The 20,973-nt window shown below is 33.9% G+C and overlaps 1 protein-coding gene across 1 annotated transcript in view; it reads right to left on the minus strand.

Moving 5' to 3' along the window:
• LOC107568881 (protein FAM131A-like) overlaps positions 1-20,973 on the minus strand; it is a 33,808-nt gene that overhangs the window by 12,211 nt on the left and 624 nt on the right. Inside the window, exons 2-5 of the mRNA XM_016254877.1 lie at positions 20,339-20,448; positions 11,218-11,351; positions 8,124-8,217; positions 6,701-6,883 (exon numbers count right to left, since the gene is read on the minus strand). Coding sequence (XP_016110363.1) covers positions 6,701-6,883; positions 8,124-8,217; positions 11,218-11,351; positions 20,339-20,448 — 521 coding nt within the window. The remainder of the gene's footprint in view (positions 1-6,700; positions 6,884-8,123; positions 8,218-11,217; positions 11,352-20,338; positions 20,449-20,973) is intronic.

Here is a 20,973-nt window from a genome sequence, read left to right on the forward strand (position 1 = left end):
GTTCCAGCATTGGAACATGCTGCTTTTAGAGCTTATCCAAGAGCAAGGAGTAGCCCCTGTGTGACAGGCCAAGACTTAGTATGATACTAGGCTCTTGGTCGTATCCCCTTAAAAGGAATCCATTTTGATTCCAAACCTGGAGCTCTACCCTGGGCCCAGGAGTCTGGCCCTAACAGATAAGTTTGGGTATGTAGCCTAGGCCTTTGGCCGTAGGGGATAAAGTCACGGACAGCCGTCTGACGTCCCAGGGGCAACTCACCATGAAAATGGTAAAGTTGGTACTTAGTGCTCGCCATAGTTCTAGCCCGCATTCCCCTCAGCATGGCGGCGTGGGTATACCGTTCCCCATAGCGCCCCCTAGAGGATGCAGTTTGAAGTTCTCTTGAAAGGGAACGTCTCAGGTTACTTATGTAACCATGGTTCCCGGAGTAGGGAACAAGACACTGCGTCCTCTAGGCTTCCTGCCATGCTTCGAATGCAAGCATCAGACAAAGAAGTGAATGACATGTTCTCCCGGCGCCCATTTATACTAGTAGTCGCACCGGTAGTGACGTCATGGGCTGTCGCCGGCCAACGTGTTGTTGGTGTTTTTTCAATGTATGCTTCAGACACGGGTCACGACGAGGCGTTCCCCATAGCGCCCCCTAGAGGAAGCAGTGTCTCGTTCCCTACTCAGGGAACCATGGTTACATAAGTAACCGGAGACGTTTTCAATATAGTTTGAGTCTCTCTCTCCCTCTTTGCTTGCGTTTATTCATAGATTCATCCTTCCATTCATCTTTTACCCTTTGCTGAAGGCTTGGTCAGCAAACACAGAGCGAGTTTTGGCAAATTTCCTAGAGTTCGATTTTATCCACAGAGTCACCGAGGGTGTGTTTCTGCAGGACGGACCACATGCCCTCTCGTTTGAGAGCTGGGTGTTTGTGACAGGCCAAGACTTAGTATGATACTAGGCTCTTGGTCGTATCCCCTTAAAAGGAATCCATTTTGATTCCAAACCTGGAGCTCTACCCTGGGCCCAGGAGTCTGGCCCTAACAGATAAGTTTGGGTATGTAGCCTAGGCCTTTGGCCGTAGGGGATAAAGTCACGGACAGCCGTCTGACGTCCCAGGGGCAACTCACCATGAAAATGGTAAAGTTGGTACTTAGTGCTCGCCATAGTTCTAGCCCGCATTCCCCTCAGCATGGCGGCGTGGGTATACCGTTCCCCATAGCGCCCCCTAGAGGATGCAGTTTGAAGTTCTCTTGAAAGGGAACGTCTCAGGTTACTTATGTAACCATGGTTCCCGGAGTAGGGAACAAGACACTGCGTCCTCTAGGCTTCCTGCCATGCTTCGAATGCAAGCATCAGACAAAGAAGTGAATGACATGTTCTCCCGGCGCCCATTTATACTAGTAGTCGCACCGGTAGTGACGTCATGGGCTGTCGCCGGCCAACGTGTTGTTGGTGTTTTTTCAATGTATGCTTCAGACACGGGTCACGACGAGGCGTTCCCCATAGCGCCCCCTAGAGGAAGCAGTGTCTCGTTCCCTACTCAGGGAACCATGGTTAAATAAGTAACCGGAGACGTTTTCAATATAGTTTGAGTCTCTCTCTCCCTCTTTGCTTGCGTTTATTCATAGATTCATCCTTCCATTCATCTTTTACCCTTTGCTGAAGGCTTGGTCTGCAAACACAGAGCGAGTTTTGGCAAATTTCCTAGAGTTCGATTTTATCCACAGAGTCACCGAGGGTGTGTTTCTGCAGGATGGACCACATGCCCGCACGCACGCAATGACATGACTACTTAGTCACTGTATGAAAAGGACAATCCTGCGACATTGACAGACAGAGAGAGAGACAGAGAGGGAGCTGTGAATGAATTCCTCTCAGGTTCGGCCCATAAATCGTCATGTCGTTGCAGGAAAAACGCTTTGTCACACCAAGAGCAACAGAAAGTAACCTTCAGAGGACAGATGGGCCTCTTGGGAAAGGTCAGAGGTACGGATGGAAATCGTTTAAAGAATTGTTAAGGAAGTGGAATCGTTAAGCAAACATAAACCGATGACTCATGAGCTCGATCATTAGTCTGATTACTCATTAAAGGAACAGGCTCTCAAGAGTTATTTCTCCATCAATCAGACTGGGTTGTGTGGTTTGTTAACGAGGTCAATGCAACATGATTATTTATTGTTTCTTTATTTTCTTTCATCAATAACGTTTATACATTTGAAAGATGTTTTTATCCAAGGCACCTTTAAGAAATTAATTTGATCCGTCCATGCATTCCCTGGGAATCAAACCCATAACTTTGGTGCCATGCTTATGTTTGAAGAAGGAAAAATAAATAATTTCAATAGATACAAAACTGCAAATGAAACATTAAAATATACATAAACACTAACAAAAAAACGAATAAAGGCATGGATGGGAATAACTCATGAGCTCGATTTGCTGGTCAATTACTTCAAAATTGAAAATAAATAAAATGCAATAAAAAAAGCAAAATCTCAATACAGGTGCAAAACTGCAATACAAAACAAAATAAAATATACATTTGTTGTCCCAAATGTATCCCACACTTAGTTTTTCAGTTATACTTTTTCTCGATTGCTTAAACACATTTCTTGAAATTGTGACTCCTTTTCTTGAAACTCTAAACACAAATCCATAACTTCTCACCCAAAACTATTCAATCTTGCTGAAAAAACAAACACTTCGCCCTCAGAAATATCACACACGCCCTCAGAAACACACACACAACAACAGAGTCTTACACCCTAATGAGTTCAATTCATAACACTGTTGCAAAAACCTTCTTTTGGCATTTTACAACTCAATGTCTATTACAGTATACAACATAATTAGAGCAGATACATGTTACAGTAAATATAGCAGATACAGTGAAATTAAACAATAAGCTTTACAGTAAGAAAATATTATTTTTATTACACTGCTGTAAAGAGATCTTACAGTACAGTACATGAAAAGCACTAGAAAGGAAAAGGTCAAATACCAAAGAATTGCATATGAACAACAGAATATAGAGTCATCTCTTAGTTCTGCAAAAATACAGTACATGTAAGAAGTACTGTACTTGGCTACAAATCAGCTCAGCAGTTATGAGTTTGAGGGTGTACAACTAAAAGTAAAAGGTCTCTCATCTGAAGTACTGCTACTGTTCTGTCATTATATTTGATCTGTAAGTAGTACTGAAAGCCTGTAGGCCAGCTGTCCTCATGCACAAGAACATGATCAACTATAGTGCTGTGTATTTCATCAGGAATAAATGTCCTTTGACCCAGTCCCCTTCAGTTCTTTTCCCCTCATCTCCCACTAGTAGGATTCATTTTCCAAATCACATAATCAGCTGTGCTCCTTTTTATATCATCCTGAGATTCTGACTGGTGTGTCATCAGTTTTGCTACTTAATGTTCACACATAGATAAATGTGTGCTATTTGTGTTCATTTTGTGATTCTTGAGGTAGTTATATTGTCAGTTTGTGCTTTCTAAATGAGAACATGGTTAAACCTGTGCAAAATGATGCCGTTCTTGTGTAGAGTTTAGCTGAAAACACTGAGCAAATTGGAGCGTGTGTGAAAACGGGGGAAATGTTAAAAGTTTTGAAACGTGTTTTTGTTTCAGGAACTGTATGAATGGTTGGAAAATTGTGCCAAACGAATCAGTTATAGTGTGTTAGCAATTGAGAAAAACTGTAACAAATAAGGATACTACCAATACTGTAATGCAATTTGGCACATGATGAATGAATGAATGAATGCATGCATATATGAATATTTTAAAAAAAGAAGAAGAAAAAAAAGTGGAATAGTGCGCAAGTACGTAAATTGGGACGCACGGAGAAGAAAGGAAGTAAAACAGTATTTACAGATTTTCAAACAGCCGTTTTTTGCATTTAATATGATGTTTATCAAACAACACCAAATACTTAAGTACTTTATATTTATTTTCAAATCTTTATTAACACGTACATATTTTTACATTTTAATTTGGACAAACAAAAATGACCGATAAAGGTATCTAAAAAAAATGCACTGATAGTTTATTACTGTGTTTTTGCAGTTTAAGTTGTTTGAAACATCGGTTTACTTTGAAAAGGCAAGTCGCTACAGTCAAAACCATAGTTTTTTTTTAGTGCACAGGTAAATTGAGATTTTGGGCTGTGTGGCTTTTCATAACATGCTGTAAAATACGCATTTAAGTGTTTATTTTATTACACTTCCATCTATTTGCGTCTGTAGATTTAAATTACAATCCATATCTTTCAAGTTTTGGAGTATGTAAGTGCTGCTGAAGTGGATCTATATCTTGAAGGTTTTCACTGAGGGATTTGTTCATATACCATTTACCTATTTTTTCATTTGTAGATAACTTTAAAGGCCATTTTCTCAAAATGAGTTTTTTCTCCACTGCAGTAGCCCTTAGATACACTAAACTTAGCAGTTTTATTCCTCTCTATATTCTGAAGGTTTTTACTGAGGGGTTTGTTTATACTGTATATCTTTCACACTCATTTATAAAACATTTTACTCCAAAAACATGGTGAAAGTGTGTTTTTTTTTTCTGTCTGAATGCAAGTGTCGCGTCGCGCCGCGTCAAAAGCAAATAGAAATTACAATCACATGCCGCTATCTTGTCTACACTGTAAAAAACATAGGCTAAGTAAAGAAAGTGACCATTTACACGTGCCAAACATGGAATCACTTGGACAAAAATCACTTTAGGAGCGGATCTCCAGCGGTCACTGACCTGCAGCGAATCGTGCCTCCTGCTCGCCCTCGGACAGATGAGAGTATGACGTGAGGTGTGACTCGAGGGCGCTAGGCGTGTCGGTGGGTTTACACCAGCCCTTCCACTCGATCAGGTGAGCCACGCGGCCCTGCGCCATCGCTGTGGGCTTCGTCACATGATCTTTGACCACCTGCGAGAAACCTGAACACACACACACGCATGCAAGGGTCAGTGACCCGAATGCTGCATAATACAGGAGGAATAATCCAGGTCATGCTGTCAATCAGTACGACACAAAGGACTCGTCACGTGCAATGAAAGCATGTGTGTGTGTGTGTTTACCGTGAAGATCTAGTGAGCTGTGATCTCTTGTATTCACAGTGTGTGTGAGGGTCAGGTTTTGTGATCTTTATGGAGACCAAATGACCTCAGAATACAGCATCTCAATGGAGACGCTTCATGTTTATCTATTGTTATTTGCCATTATTGCCGTACCTTTTATTACACGATCATTAATCAGCATTAAATTACTGCGTTAACTATTGAGAAGGCTTTCAAAAAGGTGCATCACCAACAACAGGAACTTAAATTAAACTAAAAAGATTTGACTTTTGGCTAACATTAACACTAATCTGCATGAAATTAATGCATTTTAACTACTGACAATGTTATAAAAAGGTGCATCACCTACAACAGCAGCCTAAAATAAACTAAATAGATATTTGACTGTTGGTTAACATTAACATTAATCAGCATTAAAATACTGTGTTTTTACTATTGACAAGATCTATAAAAAAATATATATATATAAAAAAGGTGCATCTCCTACAGCATCAGTCTAAAATAAACTAGATATTTGACTATTGGTTAACATGAAAGTTAACCAGCATTAAATTACTGTTAAATATTGACCATAAAAAAAAAGGATGCATCACCGACAACAGCATCCTAAAATAAACTAAATAGATATTTGACTATTGGTTAACATTAACATTAATCAGTATCCCACGAGGTCTACATCTAAATTTGATGCAGAAACATTTTTCACTCAGAAACACATTCAATTAAACATGAAATTTTGAAGTAGAAAGACTGAAATGCATACCCGTATATTATTAAAATTAATTTTTTGTTTGCATTTGTTTTGGAGGCTGTGCAAATGAATTATATTTTGATGACAGATTACAAAGACAAACATTGTTAATTGCAAATATTCCTGTAAATAAACATGCACATATTTAAATAAACATGCAAGCAGTAAGGTTTGGGTGTAGGATCACAAATATTGTTAATGAAATCAACGAAAGTCAGTAAGAAAGTTTACCGTGAAGTGAAGATCTGGCCAGCGCTGCGATCTCTTGAATGGTGAGAGCTCGTCTGGATTTAGGTAACATGTCGCTGCCGTCCTCAACATTTACCTGAGAGGAGAAGATAAAACACGGAGTAAAAGCTTTAAAGAAGAGTTTCATTTCAAATGGTTTCATTTCATTTTCCTCAGTTTTTCTTTTTCTGCATTTCTTCTCTTCTTTGCTTCCTAATCTAGTTGTCTAATAAACCTGGCATGGTATATTATGAATATTGTTAATTAATTCTCTGTGATGTTGCTTTGGATAAAAGCCCCTGCTAAATGCATACATGTACATGCAATTCAGTTTGAGTTGGTTGGCTGTATTTAATTGTATTGCCGTATCAGCTTCACATGGCAGATTCAACATTCATCAAAATAATATAATAAATACAAATATTTTATAAAAATTCAGCTTAATTAAAAAAAATTTTACATTTTGTATATACACAGCAAAATATTATTTAACAAAAGCAAATAGAAATTACAATCACATGCCGCTATCTTGTCTACACTGTAAAAAACATAGGCTAAGTAAAGAAAGTGACCATTTACACGTGCCAAACATGGAATCACTTGGACAAAAATCACTTTAGGAGCGGATCTCCAGCGGTCACTGACCTGCAGCGAATCGTGCCTCCTGCTCGCCCTCGGACAGATGAGAGTATGACGTGAGGTGTGACTCGAGGGCGCTAGGCGTGTCGGTGGGTTTACACCAGCCCTTCCACTCGATCAGGTGAGCCACGCGGCCCTGCGCCATCGCTGTGGGCTTCGTCACATGATCTTTGACCACCTGCGAGAAACCTGAACACACACACACGCATGCAAGGGTCAGTGACCCGAATGCTGCATAATACAGGAGGAATAATCCAGGTCATGCTGTCAATCAGTACGACACAAAGGACTCGTCACGTGCAATGAAAGCATGTGTGTGTGTGTGTTTACCGTGAAGATCTAGTGAGCTGTGATCTCTTGTATTCACAGTGTGTGTGAGGGTCAGGTTTTGTGATCTTTATGGAGACCAAATGACCTCAGAACAATACAGCATCTCAATGGAGACGCTTCATGTTCATCTATTGTTATTTGCCATTATTGCCGTACCTTTTATTACACGATCATTAATCAGCATTAAATTACTGCGTTAACTATTGAGAAGGCTTTCAAAAAGGTGCATCACCAACAACAGGAACTTAAATTAAACTAAAAAGATTTGACTTTTGGCTAACATTAACACTAATCTGCATGAAATTAATGCATTTTAACTACTGACAATGTTATAAAAAGGTGCATCACCTACAACAGCAGCCTAAAATAAACTAAATAGATATTTGACTGTTGGTTAACATTAACATTAATCAGCATTAAAATACTGTGTTTTTACTATTGACAAGATCTATAAAAAAATATATATATATAAAAAAGGTGCATCTCCTACAGCATCAGTCTAAAATAAACTAGATATTTGACTATTGGTTAACATGAAAGTTAACCAGCATTAAATTACTGTTAAATATTGACCATAAAAAAAAAGGATGCATCACCGACAACAGCATCCTAAAATAAACTAAATAGATATTTGACTATTGGTTAACATGAAAGTTAACCAGCATTAAATTACTGTTAAATATTGACCATAAAAAAAAAGGATGCATCACCGACAACAGCATCCTAAAATAAACTAAATAGATATTTGACTATTGGTTAACATTAACATTAATCAGTATCCCACGAGGTCTACATCTAAATTTGATGCAGAAACATTTTTCACTCAGAAACACATTCAATTAAACATGAAATTTTGAAGTAGAAAGACTGAAATGCATACCCGTATATTATTAAAATTAATTTTTTGTTTGCATTTGTTTTGGAGGCTGTGCAAATGAATTATATTTTGATGACAGATTACAAAGACAAACATTGTTAATTGCAAATATTCCTGTAAATAAACATGCACATATTTAAATAAACATGCAAGCAGTAAGGTTTGGGTGTAGGATCACAAATATTGTTAATGAAATCAACGAAAGTCAGTAAGAAAGTTTACCGTGAAGTGAAGATCTGGCCAGCGCTGCGATCTCTTGAATGGTGAGAGCTCGTCTGGATTTAGGTAACATGTCGCTGCCGTCCTCAACATTTACCTGAGAGGAGAAGATAAAACACGGAGTAAAAGCTTTAAAGAAGAGTTTCATTTCATTTTCCTCAGTTTTTCTTTTTCTGCATTTCTTCTCTTCTTTGCTTCCTAATCTAGTTGTCTAATAAACCTGGCATGGTATATTATGAATATTGTTAATTAATTCTCTGTGATGTTGCTTTGGATAAAAGCCCCTGCTAAATGCATACATGTACATGCAATTCAGTTTGAGTTGGTTGGCTGTATTTAATTGTATTGCCGTATCAGCTTCACATGGCAGATTCAACATTCATCAAAATAATATAATAAATACAAATATTTTATAAAAATTCAGCTTAATTAAAAAAAATTTTACATTTTGTATATACACAGCAAAATATTATTTAAATCTGTGATATTTCAGTGAGATACTGGTATAATCTTTTTTTATTTCTTAATTTTCTATTTAATTTGAGTTAATTGGAGTAATTTTGGTGTGTTTTTGCATAGCTTTTATTTATATTTTTATTTCAGTTTTAGTTTTAGTTATTTTAGCACATCAAGTTAAACAAATGTTGCTTTGGAAACTAGCTAAAATATTTCATTTGATTTCAGTTCAAATTTCTTTTATTTCATTTCAAGTAACAGAAATGTTATATGGTTTTAGTTAACTATAATAACCCTGTAATGAAGAAGCATTCGACAGCATTTCGCTTTCTTCAGGCCACGGCGCAGCCACAAGTGTGGACGTCTGGAAGATGTGCCGTTATGTGAATGTAGGCTTCCTCGACCGCTAACCATATAATGATGACAGAAATAGCTCGTGCATGGCAGGCCTTGGAGTGAGACGGCAGAAGCAGGATCTGTGGCCCACTTTATAATAACACAGGGCTTCTGCGGAGTTTAGAAATCAAATTTAAGAGTTTTTAAGACTTAATTAATACCGAATGCCGTTACAGAACAAACCCATATAATCCCAAATTAAATCAAGTATCTCAAATTCTTTTACTTAATTAAACAGACTGAAGTACATTCAGCAGCAAGTTTGGTTTAAATACTCAAGATGTGTTTTTTCTAATATTTACATATATATGAAATTGGCTTCTGTTCTCATATATCAATACACATGAAGTAGAGACTCATCAATATTGATTTCACTTATAATATAATGCTTTTAAAAAATAAAATAATGCTTTTAGTCTTTCTTTCCTGTGACAGGGGCGACCCAGAGAGAAGATATAAGAGCTTACATTGATTTAAATGCCAGATTTGAACCAAAATACCAATAATAACCAGGAAAAAATCATTTTAATCGATCAAGACCAAAAATACACTGGGACTCTTATTTTGAAATGTATATTATCTTTAATCTTATCTACTACTTTTGGTTGCTCATTCAAAAAGATGAAAAATATGGGATCCAAAATACCAATATGAAAAAAGATTTTATGCATATTGAGGGACTTTTAAATAATAAACAAGCCCAAAATACAACAGGACTCTTATTTTGAAATGTATATACTTTACTGCTTCAGCTGCTCATTCAAAATGATGAGAAATATGGGAACCAAAACACAAATAATAAGGAAGCTAAAAACACTTTATGCATAATGATCGACTTTTAATCAAAAACAAGCCTAAAATACAAAGACTCTTATTTTGAAATGGCTAAGCTTTGCTAGTTCTGACTGCTCGATCAAAAAGATGAGTGAAATATGGGAACTAAAATACGAATAGTAACCAAACAAAAAAAATAAAAAATAAAGGTTTCATCCATAATAAGGGACTTATTAAATAAAAAACAAGTCCAAAATACTATAAGGACTCTTATTTTGAAATGGCTATGCTTAACTACGTCCGGCTGCTTATTCAAAAAGATGAGAGAAATGGGTGAACAAAAATACCAATTAAAAAAAAAAAAAGATGCATAATGACGTACTTTTAATCATAAACAAGCAATGGAATATAATTACAGTACTTTAGTGATTAAGCTATAGCATGTGTGCATTTAGCCGATACTAAATGTTTTAGACTACGGTTTTTCATACAAATTCCTAAAAACGATAGTTATATTTTTACCATGGTATTGAGGTGTGCTATATGTGTGGTTTTAACTGTGTTTACCACGATTTAAATGCATGCTACCATGGAAGACCAATGATTAATTAAAAATAATACATTTTCACTATATAAAAATGAGGTTGCTACAATTTTTACAGATGTTACTAATGTTGATAATGAACAAAAAAAAAAATCTGCATCAAATAAAGCTGATACTACTACTACTACTATCAAATGTGCATTTATAAGAGAAAAAAAAGCAATGTTATTAGTGCTTTTAATACTATTAATCGTGATTAATCGCATCCAAAATAAAAGATTTGTTTAAATATATATATATATATATATATATATGAATACACACACATGCTTGGATATATTTCAGAAAAATATATTATGTTTATATATTAAATATATTTATAAATAATATAAATTATGTGAATATAAATATATACACATGTAAATATTTTCAAAATATATACATGCATGTGTGTGTATTTATATATACATAAACATACACAGTACACACACACATATATTATGTAAACGAAAACTTTTATTTTGGATGCGCTTAATCATTTGACAGCACTAACTATTATTAATATTATCAGGCAACACAAACCTGTTTCTTGATTTGAAACAATATCACACGCAGAAACTATGAAATACATTTTTCTATTAAGATATTTCTTTTGTTTAGGAAAATGAATGGCCTTGGAGCAAAAATCTGGCTTTAAACTTGAAAGAAATAAAGATTTGACATTTATCGTGATAATTATCGGTATTGATTGATATGAAAGAAATGATCATGATATCGCCCAGCCCTACCTGAGCGCGAGTAAATTAATAGCTAATGTTTATTTTTGGGTGAACTGTCTCTTTAAGAGTTTTTTAGGAGCCACAGAGAGGAAGGGAACGCTGTGAAGTAAAAATGGACATGGAACAGATTGAGAGGAAACTTTGGCACCTTGAGGAAACGGTCCGAGCGCCCAAATGTCGTGCCCAGGCCGTGTGCCAAACTGGTCCGCGTGTTGCCCAAGAGCACCAGGTCAGAGCAGGAGCTCCTCAGGCTCCAGTCCACACGCAACCTGTCACCTGCCACTGTGTGAGGAAGAGAGGATGAGCGACTCACTACTGCCCCCCACTGCCCTGGAGACCAAACCCTGCTGCAGGACAGCCCTACAATATCTGACCACTATTATATACAGAAATCATAGAAAATATATATGATCAATATAAATTATTATAATAAATATTAAATTAATAGTATAATATTTTAACATTGTTTAATAACAATAATTTTATTTATTTACTTGCATAAATATAGATATATAAAAAATTAGATAGACATAAATATAGATAGGGTGACCAGATGTTATTTTATATTTAAATTTTTTAATTAAGTTAAAAACAAAACTGAGCATTGTCCTATAATACAAATATACACAATACAAATCCGTATTTATTGCACATATTTATTGTAACAATAGTATTTTGGCTCCATAAAATATCTGATTGCTACCGGTATATTGTATAATAATATTATTTAAAATATTACCATATAGTTAAATATTACATTATTATAATTTTATTTACATAAATTATCAAATAAATAATATAAAATATATATATTATAATTAAAATATAATGAATATCTTACTACTTATAATATTACTTATATTAATACTATATTGCGCCAAAATTTATGTACATAAAAATATAAAATAAATTACACGCATATTATTATATATATATATATATATATATATATAACACATACATATATATATGTGTGTGTGCGCATGTATGTATGTATGTATGTATGTATGTATGTATATATATATAAAATATTCTGTGCAATTTATGTTTAATTTATTCCAGTCTATGTAAAGTTCAAACTCATCTGATCAATAAGAATCAGGGTCATCTGGTCTCCCTAATGCTTCAGATCAAGAGCAGAGGCTTCGTCTGATTGCTTTCCACAGCAGAAGAGCTGAAGTGCTTCTCTAAAGCTCTCATGCATCAACATGCAGTCAAGATGCAACATTTATACAACCTATACGGCCAAACACCAAGCACGTCCACAGTGCTGCGCTCTCTCTGAGTGTCTAACACACAAACATGCAGGAAAAAAAAAGCTCTAAACTGACTGGCTGGCTTGATGCATCTGGTGCGTCAGTTTAGTTGGATGAAAGGCATTTTTGCACCAATATCTTGAATTTTAGGGCATAACTGCATTTATGGAGTTGTTGCCCTGCATCAAATTGGTCAACACTTATATAATAGTTTATTACTTGTTAAAATTCTCATTTATTTTACACACACACACACACGATGATTTAAAAAAAAAATTATATCACAATAACAAATGCTTTTTTTTGCACTCAAAACATGCAAAAAATAAAAAAAAAATAATTTGAATGCAAAATAACTTAGAATTGTCTTGAAATGTGACCTGAATGTGTTTTCATGAGATTGACTATTACTCTCACGTTGTCTCTGTGGATAAGAGCGAGATCACTAACCTGTTTCTGATAACAGAGAGGCTGATACGATCTACAGTAACAGCAGCGGGACTCCGTCTTCAGCTCCTCTGCGGGAAATCAACAGGAGCGTTTAGTTCTAGCTGAGCGACCCACAAACGAATCAAACACGAGAAGAGCACAGCACAGAGACCTTCAGCAGTAAATACTCTGTTCCTCTCTAGCAAACCTAATCCAATCCATCTGCTCACCGAAGCGCTCGACGCTCCGTCCTCGTCCCCAAGCCCTCTCCTGTCCTCAGCAGAAGTTAGAAAGCAGGTCAGAGCTGATGTAATCTCACTCCAGTCTGACACGCAAGTATGCTTGGAGAAGTCCAATTTAGGACAACAAAAAAAAAGACCAACCTGCTATAATCTAAAAACATTTTTATATATTTTAATACCCAAAATAAACTTTATGCACTATATAAAAAAAAAGGTTCCTCAAGAAACCATTGATGCCAATAAAGAACATTTATTATAAGTGTACTGTAATTCTTTACAGATGACTGGCAAAGCAAAAGGTGTGTATTATATAACTAAATATCAATGATATTAATATGAGAATATATTAATTAAAACATAATATTAATAGTATTACAATTTTAATTCAATATTTTTTTTATTTACATGTCAACATGAATTATATCTATTGTATTTATTGTAAAAAACAATATTTATAATATAACTTATACATTTATATATTTATATTCATATACGTCAGATGATTTTTATTAATGTATTTTTTAAAAAAAAGCATAATGTTCTTTCTAAAATATCTGATTGCTATGGGATATTGTATAAATAAATAAATAGCATTAAATATACATCAACAATATAAATATAGAATTCTATTTTATGTAAATAGTTCATTAATATTCGATTATATTAATTATATAATACTAATATTACATTAATTAAAATATTATAATCTTAATAATTTGAATTAATTAATTTTTTTATTTACATTTCATAAATTATATCTATTGTAAAAGTAATTATCCAAATAAAATTCTAATTATCAAAACAAAAGTGTGTCTGGATCAGATTATTTTTGTTAATGTGCTTTTTTTTTTAAATCAATGCTCATTAAAAAAAAACTTCTTTATTTTAATTCTAAAATATTTGATTGCTATGGGATATTATAAAAATAAATAATATTAAGTATATCAGATATATATATATAAAACAGTGTATTATATGTAAATATTATATTAATAATATTATAATATGAATTATATTGTATATTGATTAAAATATGAATTAAAATATAATAAATAAAAACCTATGTAAAGACTAGGAAATATATAGCTCAGAGATATCTTTTGTAATTGGCATTTTTGCACCAATATCTTGAATTTTAGGGCATAACTGCATTTATGGAGTTGTTGCCCTGCATCAAATTGGTCAACACTTATATAATAGTTTATTACTTGTTAAAATTCTCATTTATTTTACACACACACACACACACACACACACACACGATGATTTAAAAAAAAATTTATATCACAATAACAAATGCTTTTTTTTGCACTCACAACAAAACATGCAAAAAATAAAATAAATTAATTTGAATGCAAAATATAACTTAGAATTGTCTTGAAATGTGACCTGAATGTGTTTTCATGAGATTGACTATTACTCTCACGTTGTCTCTGTGGATAAGAGCGAGATCACTAACCTGTTTCTGATAACAGAGAGGCTGATACGATCTACAGTAACAGCAGCGGGACTCCGTCTTCAGCTCCTCTGCGGGAAATCAACAGGAGCGTTTAGTTCTAGCTGAGCGACCCACAAACGAATCAAACACGAGAAGAGCACAGCACAGAGACCTTCAGCAGTAAATACTCTGTTCCTCTCTAGCAAACCTAATCCAATCCATCTGCTCACCGAAGCGCTCGACGCTCCGTCCTCGTCCCCAAGCCCTCTCCTGTCCTCAGCAGAAGTTAGAAAGCAGGTCAGAGCTGATGTAATCTCACTCCAGTCTGACACGCAAGTATGCTTGGAGAAGTCCATTTTAGGACAACAAAAAAAAGACCAACCTGCTATAATCTAAAAACATTTTTATATATTTTAATACCCAAAATAAACTTTATGCACTATATAAAAAAAAAGGTTCCTCAAGAAACCATTGATGCCAATAAAGAACATTTATTATAAGTGTACTGTAATTCTTTACAGATGACTGGCAAAGCAAAAGGTGTGTATTATATAACTAAATATCAATGATATTAATATGAGAATATATTAATTAAAACATAATATTAATAGTATTACAATTTTAATTCAATATTTTTTTTATTTACATGTCAACATGAATTATATCTATTGTATTTATTGTAAAAAACAATATTTATAATATAACTTATACATTTATATATTTATATTCATATACGTCAGATGATTTTTATTAATGTATTAAAAAAAAAAAAAGCATAATGATCTTTCTAAAATATCTGATTGCTATGGGATATTGTATAAATAAATAAATAGCATTAAATATACATCAACAATATAAATATAGAATTCTATTTTATGTAAATAGTTCATTAATATTCGATTATATTAATTATATAATACTAATATTACATTAATTAAAATATTATAATCTTAATAATTTGAATTAATTAATTTTTTTATTTACATTTCATAAATTATATCTATTGTAAAAGTAATTATCCAAATAAAATTCTAATTATCAAAACAAAAGTGTGTCTGGATCAGATTATTTTTGTTAATGTGCTTTTTTTTTTAAATCAATGCTCATTAAAAAAAAACTTCTTTATTTTAATTCTAAAATATTTGATTGCTATGGGATATTATAAAAATAAATAATATTAAGTATATCAGATATATATATATAAAACAGTGTATTATATGTAAATATTATATTAATAATATTATAATATGAATTATATTGTATATTGATTAAAATATGAATTAAAATATAATAAATAAAAACCTATGTAAAGACTAGGAAATATATAGCTCAGAGATATCTTTTGTAATTAAATTAAATCAGATAATTATCTAATTATAATTATTTAAAAATGTGTCTGGGTTGGATGATTTTCACAAATGAATTTAAATGTCAAATGCAGCTTTTTGCATTGACAAAAAAATAAAACTTTTAAAATATAAATAAATATAATTTGTATCTTTAGACTTAAAAATCATATTTCCACTTTTGCCACTTTTATGGAATAAACAAGGAAACAAATCTGACCTACTATAATCATATTGGAGTTTGTAAAGTGATGCAATAAAAAAATAAAAAATAAACTTTCAGTGATCGGTTCTTATTTTAACCATCTAAAGAACATTTTCCATTATAAAGAACCTGCAAAGATTGCATGGATTTTGAAGGTGCTTCATCCCACCAGCAATGCCAAGACACAACCTTCATTGTAAGTGTAGTGTTCTTCTTTATAAACGACAAAACAAAAGAAAGGTGATCAGTTCTCGCTCCCGTCGGATGCCGAACCTTAACCGGCGGCACGTTTCTCAGCGATTAACAGAACACTCACACTCAGAACGGCTCCGGTATCCTGATACCTCATTAATAATTACAGCACCAGATGAAAAAACGATTTGTGTGCTGAAAATAAATCTGAGGCCATTTGTTCGGGACTCTCAGAGTGGAAAGGCGTTGGATTTAGTTTTTTCCGTCCTCACTTCGTGTACAGAACGTGAGGAAAGACCTGGACATTCATCAGGATGGACAGATGAAATGAACAAGGTGCGGATCATGTATGAGAGGAAGTATATGGGTGTTTATATGGACACTTGGCCTTGCTCCCTTAAAAACACTTTTTGAGATCACTAGTCAGGAGATCGGTCATTTTCAATAAAAATGTCACATTAAATTTACATATTACATTTAATTGCAATGAGATTTTAAACTTTTTTGGAATAAAATATAAGGCAAATTTCATACTGAGCATTGCATGCATTTTATATACACACAATATTTTCTCAATTATTATAATTTGACAAATTACGGCTTGGTTGGAAATGATGCATTGATATTTTTGGTAAAACTTTACAATAACATACTGGTAAAAAAAAAAAAATGTATAGCCTGAATGCACTGTAAGTCGCTTTGGATAAAAGCATCTGCTAGATGCATAAATTATTATTATTAATTATTACAATAAGGTTCTTTAACATTACTTAACTACATTAATAATGAAAAAACTTCTAAAGCAATGTTAGTTCATGTTAATTGTTCAACATTTACTTTGTTAAACATTACATACTGTTAAACATTTACTAATACGTTATTAAAATCAAAAGTTGCATCAGATATTAATAAATATATTAATAACAATTAATAAATCATATTACATATATATAAACAGATGCAATTATATACACACACACACAGTATATATATATATTGACCAAGTATTGAGTGCATAAATTAACATAACTTGAACTTTTCTGTTTTGCAAATCCTTTTTTTGATTGATCTTAGGAAATATTCTAATATTTTGAGATAGTGGATTTTTGAATTTCATGACCTGTAAGCTTTAATCATCCAAATTAATACAAAACAATTTATTTTTAAATGTTTCACTTTACATGTAATGAATCTAGAATATATGAAAGTTTCACTTTTTGAAATAAGTTTTTAAAAAATTACTTTTTCACGATATTTAATTTTTTTAGATGCACCTGTTTGTTTGTTTGTGTATATATATATATATATATATATATGTAAGTGCTGTCAAACGATAAATCAAAGATAAAACCAATGGTTCTTCCAGATGCAAATGGATTACAATGTTGTGCTCCACTTATACGGACTATATTGTATTTCTGCGAAAGCAAACACACTAAAAACGTCTGTTCGCCACAAATATACAGACTAGACCAGCTTTTCTCCCAAATGCGAAGACTAGACGGTTGTTGGTGACATTAATACATACTAAACTGCCTTTCTTCCAGACGCATATGGACTAAACCAACCGTTCTCAGATTAAAATAACCCAATTTAAAATGACACTCTCAGACATATACAGAGGTTTTCCCAAATACAGATTAAACCAGCGTTTCCCCCCAAATATGAACTTTTCTCCCAAATGTGAGGAGTATAAAGACTGTTGTTGGCAACATACAGACTACACTGCCTTTCTTACAGACACATACGGACTAAAACACGCTGTTCTCCAGTTAAAAAAACACAACTAAACGAATGCCCTAAAATAGAGACTAAACTGTTGTTCTTCCAGAGTCAGACACTTATGAACAAAACCCAACGGACTAATCCAACCGTTCTTAAGAAGCCAAACTCATGCTCTCTCAAACATATAAAGACTAAACTGTGGGTTTTCCCTGACTATGCAGACTAAAACCTGCAGTTCTTTACAGACACAGAATCCTTTTCTACAACAGACTAAACTGCCAACAATACATTGTATGGGTCAAAATGATCAATTTTTCTTTTATGCCAAAAATCATTAGGATATTAAGTAAAGATCATGTTCCATGAAGATATTTTGTACATTTCCTACTGTAAATATATCAAAACTTAATGTTTGATTAGTAATATGCATTGCTAAGAACTTCATTTGAACAACTTTAAAGATGATTTTCTCAATATTTAGATTTTTTTGCTCCCTCAGATTCTAGATTTTCAAATAGTTGTATCTCAGCCAAATATTGTCCGATCCTAACAAACCATACATCAATGGAAAAAAACATCGGTTCGCCACAAATATACAGACTAAACCAGCGTTTCTCCCATAATGTAAAGAGCTTTAACTGTTGTTCTCCACACATATATATGGACTAAACCAACTGTTTTCCTGTTAATAACCAATTAAACTGATGGTCTCAAACATTTACAGACTAAAGCATCAGTTCTTCCAGATGCAAATGGATTCAACTGTTGTTCTCCACACATATATGGACTAAACTACATTTCTGCAAACACACTAAAAAGTTGTTCGCCCCAAATCGGCTATAAAAACTAAACCAGCATTTCTCAGAATGCAAACAGATTAAACTGGTTATTTCAGATACATATGAACAAAACCAGCTTTTCTACCAAATGCAAAGGGTTTTAACTGTTGTGTTCCATATGGACTAAACTACGGTTCCTCCAACACAAATGCACTAAAACTATTATTCGGTCCAAATATATAAACTAAACTGGCCTTCTTCCATTTAAATATGGACTAAACCAACTGTTTTCCCATTAAAAACCAATATGCTCTCAAACATTTACAGATAAAACCAATGGTTCTTCCAGATGCAAATGGATTACAATGTTGTGCTCCACTTATACGGACTATATTGTATTTCTGCGAAAGCAAACACACTAAAAACGTCTGTTCGCCACAAATATACAGACTAGACCAGCTTTTCTCCCAAATGCGAAGACTAGACGGTTGTTGGTGACATTAATACATACTAAACTGCCTTTCTTCCAGACGCATATGGACTAAACCAACCGTTCTCAGATTAAAATAACCCAATTTAAAATGACACTCTCAGACATATACAGAGGTTTTCCCAAATACAACAGATTAAACCAGCGTTTCCCCCCAAATATGAACTTTTCTCCCAAATGTGAGGAGTATAAAGACTGTTGTTGGCAACATACAGACTACACTGCCTTTCTTACAGACACATACGGACTAAAACACGCTGTTCTCCAGTTAAAAAAACACAACTAAACGAATGCCCTAAAATAGAGACTAAACTGTTGTTCTTCCAGAGTCAGACACTTATGAACAAAACCCAACGGACTAATCCAACCGTTCTTAAGAAGCCAAACTCATGCTCTCTCAAACATATAAAGACTAAACTGTGGGTTTTCCCTGACTATGCAGACTAAAACCTGCAGTTCTTTACAGACACAGAATCCTTTTCTACAACAGACTAAACTGCCAACAATACATTGTATGGGTCAAAATGATCAATTTTTCTTTTATGCCAAAAATCATTAGGATATTAAGTAAAGATCATGTTCCGTGAAGATATTTTGTACATTTCCTACCGTAACTATATCAAAACTTAATGTTTGATTAGTAATATGCATTGCTAAGAACTTCATTTGAACAACTTTAAAGATGATTTTCTCAATATTTAGATTTTTTTGCTCCCTCAGATTCTAGATTTTCAAATAGTTGTATCTCAGCCAGATATTGTCCGATCCTAACAAACCATACATCAATGGAAAGCTATTTATTCAGCTTTCAGATGATGTATAAATCTCAATTTAGAAAAATGGTCCCTTATGACTGCTTTTGTGCTCCTGGGTCACAAATAAGCCACTGAACATCTGTTCTCCTGAATATAGCTACATATTACATCCGATATATAGCTACATATGAAACTGCTGTTTTTCAGATGTGTATACAAAGCAGCTGTTCTCCACACATTAACAGAACAACCCAGCTGTTTTCAGAACAAATAAGATACAGGCTAGATCGCCCTTGACAGAGACTAAGAAGATCACTAAAGAATCTGACATTACACTGAAATGTTCGAAGGTTTAATTCAATCATAACATATCTGGTATATAATATATATATAGTTGTCTAGTGACTCTCACCTCTAGAGGTGTGGATGGACAGCGTCTCCCGCGGCTCGGTTCCGTTCACAGCCCCGTTCAGCTCAAACACACACCGGCTCCGGTCCGCCGCGAGCTGCACGCGCTGAAGGCTGAGAAACACATGCGGAAACCAGCTTTATAAGCGAGCCACAGGATGCGCAACGAGCTCTGATTGGACAGATCCTGCGCTGACCCCGCCCACAACATCTTGTTGGACCTTGTGGCTGCCTGAGAAAGAAATAAAACTTCCCTTTTTGACTGAAAATGTCTCCAGAAATTAAATCTGACAAACCAAAGCCTCCTTAAAGGGAAATGGATGGATGGATGGATAGATAGACAGACAGAGATAGATAGATAGATAGATAGATAGATAGATAGATAGATAGATAGATAGATAGATAGATAGAGCACCGTGTATAAAGTTATTGTCTCTCAAAAGAAACGAGTCGTTTTTAAAACGAATCCCAAGCCATTTCATGTTGATGTCAACATGAAACATTAGCATATTGCCCGCCCACGTGTTGGTCTTTTCGCGTTGGTCTGAATGAAAATGCAAATTCATTCTTTGCCACTAGGTGTCGCTTTTGGAGCAGTAAAATAGTGTGTGAGTGAGTGTGTGTGTGTGTGTGTGTGTG

Source organism: Sinocyclocheilus grahami, unplaced genomic scaffold (genome assembly GCF_001515645.1).
Source record: "Sinocyclocheilus grahami isolate Dianchi unplaced genomic scaffold, SAMN03320097.WGS_v1.1 scaffold1289.1, whole genome shotgun sequence".
In the NCBI taxonomy this organism is placed as follows: Eukaryota; Metazoa; Chordata; class Actinopteri; order Cypriniformes; family Cyprinidae; genus Sinocyclocheilus; species Sinocyclocheilus grahami.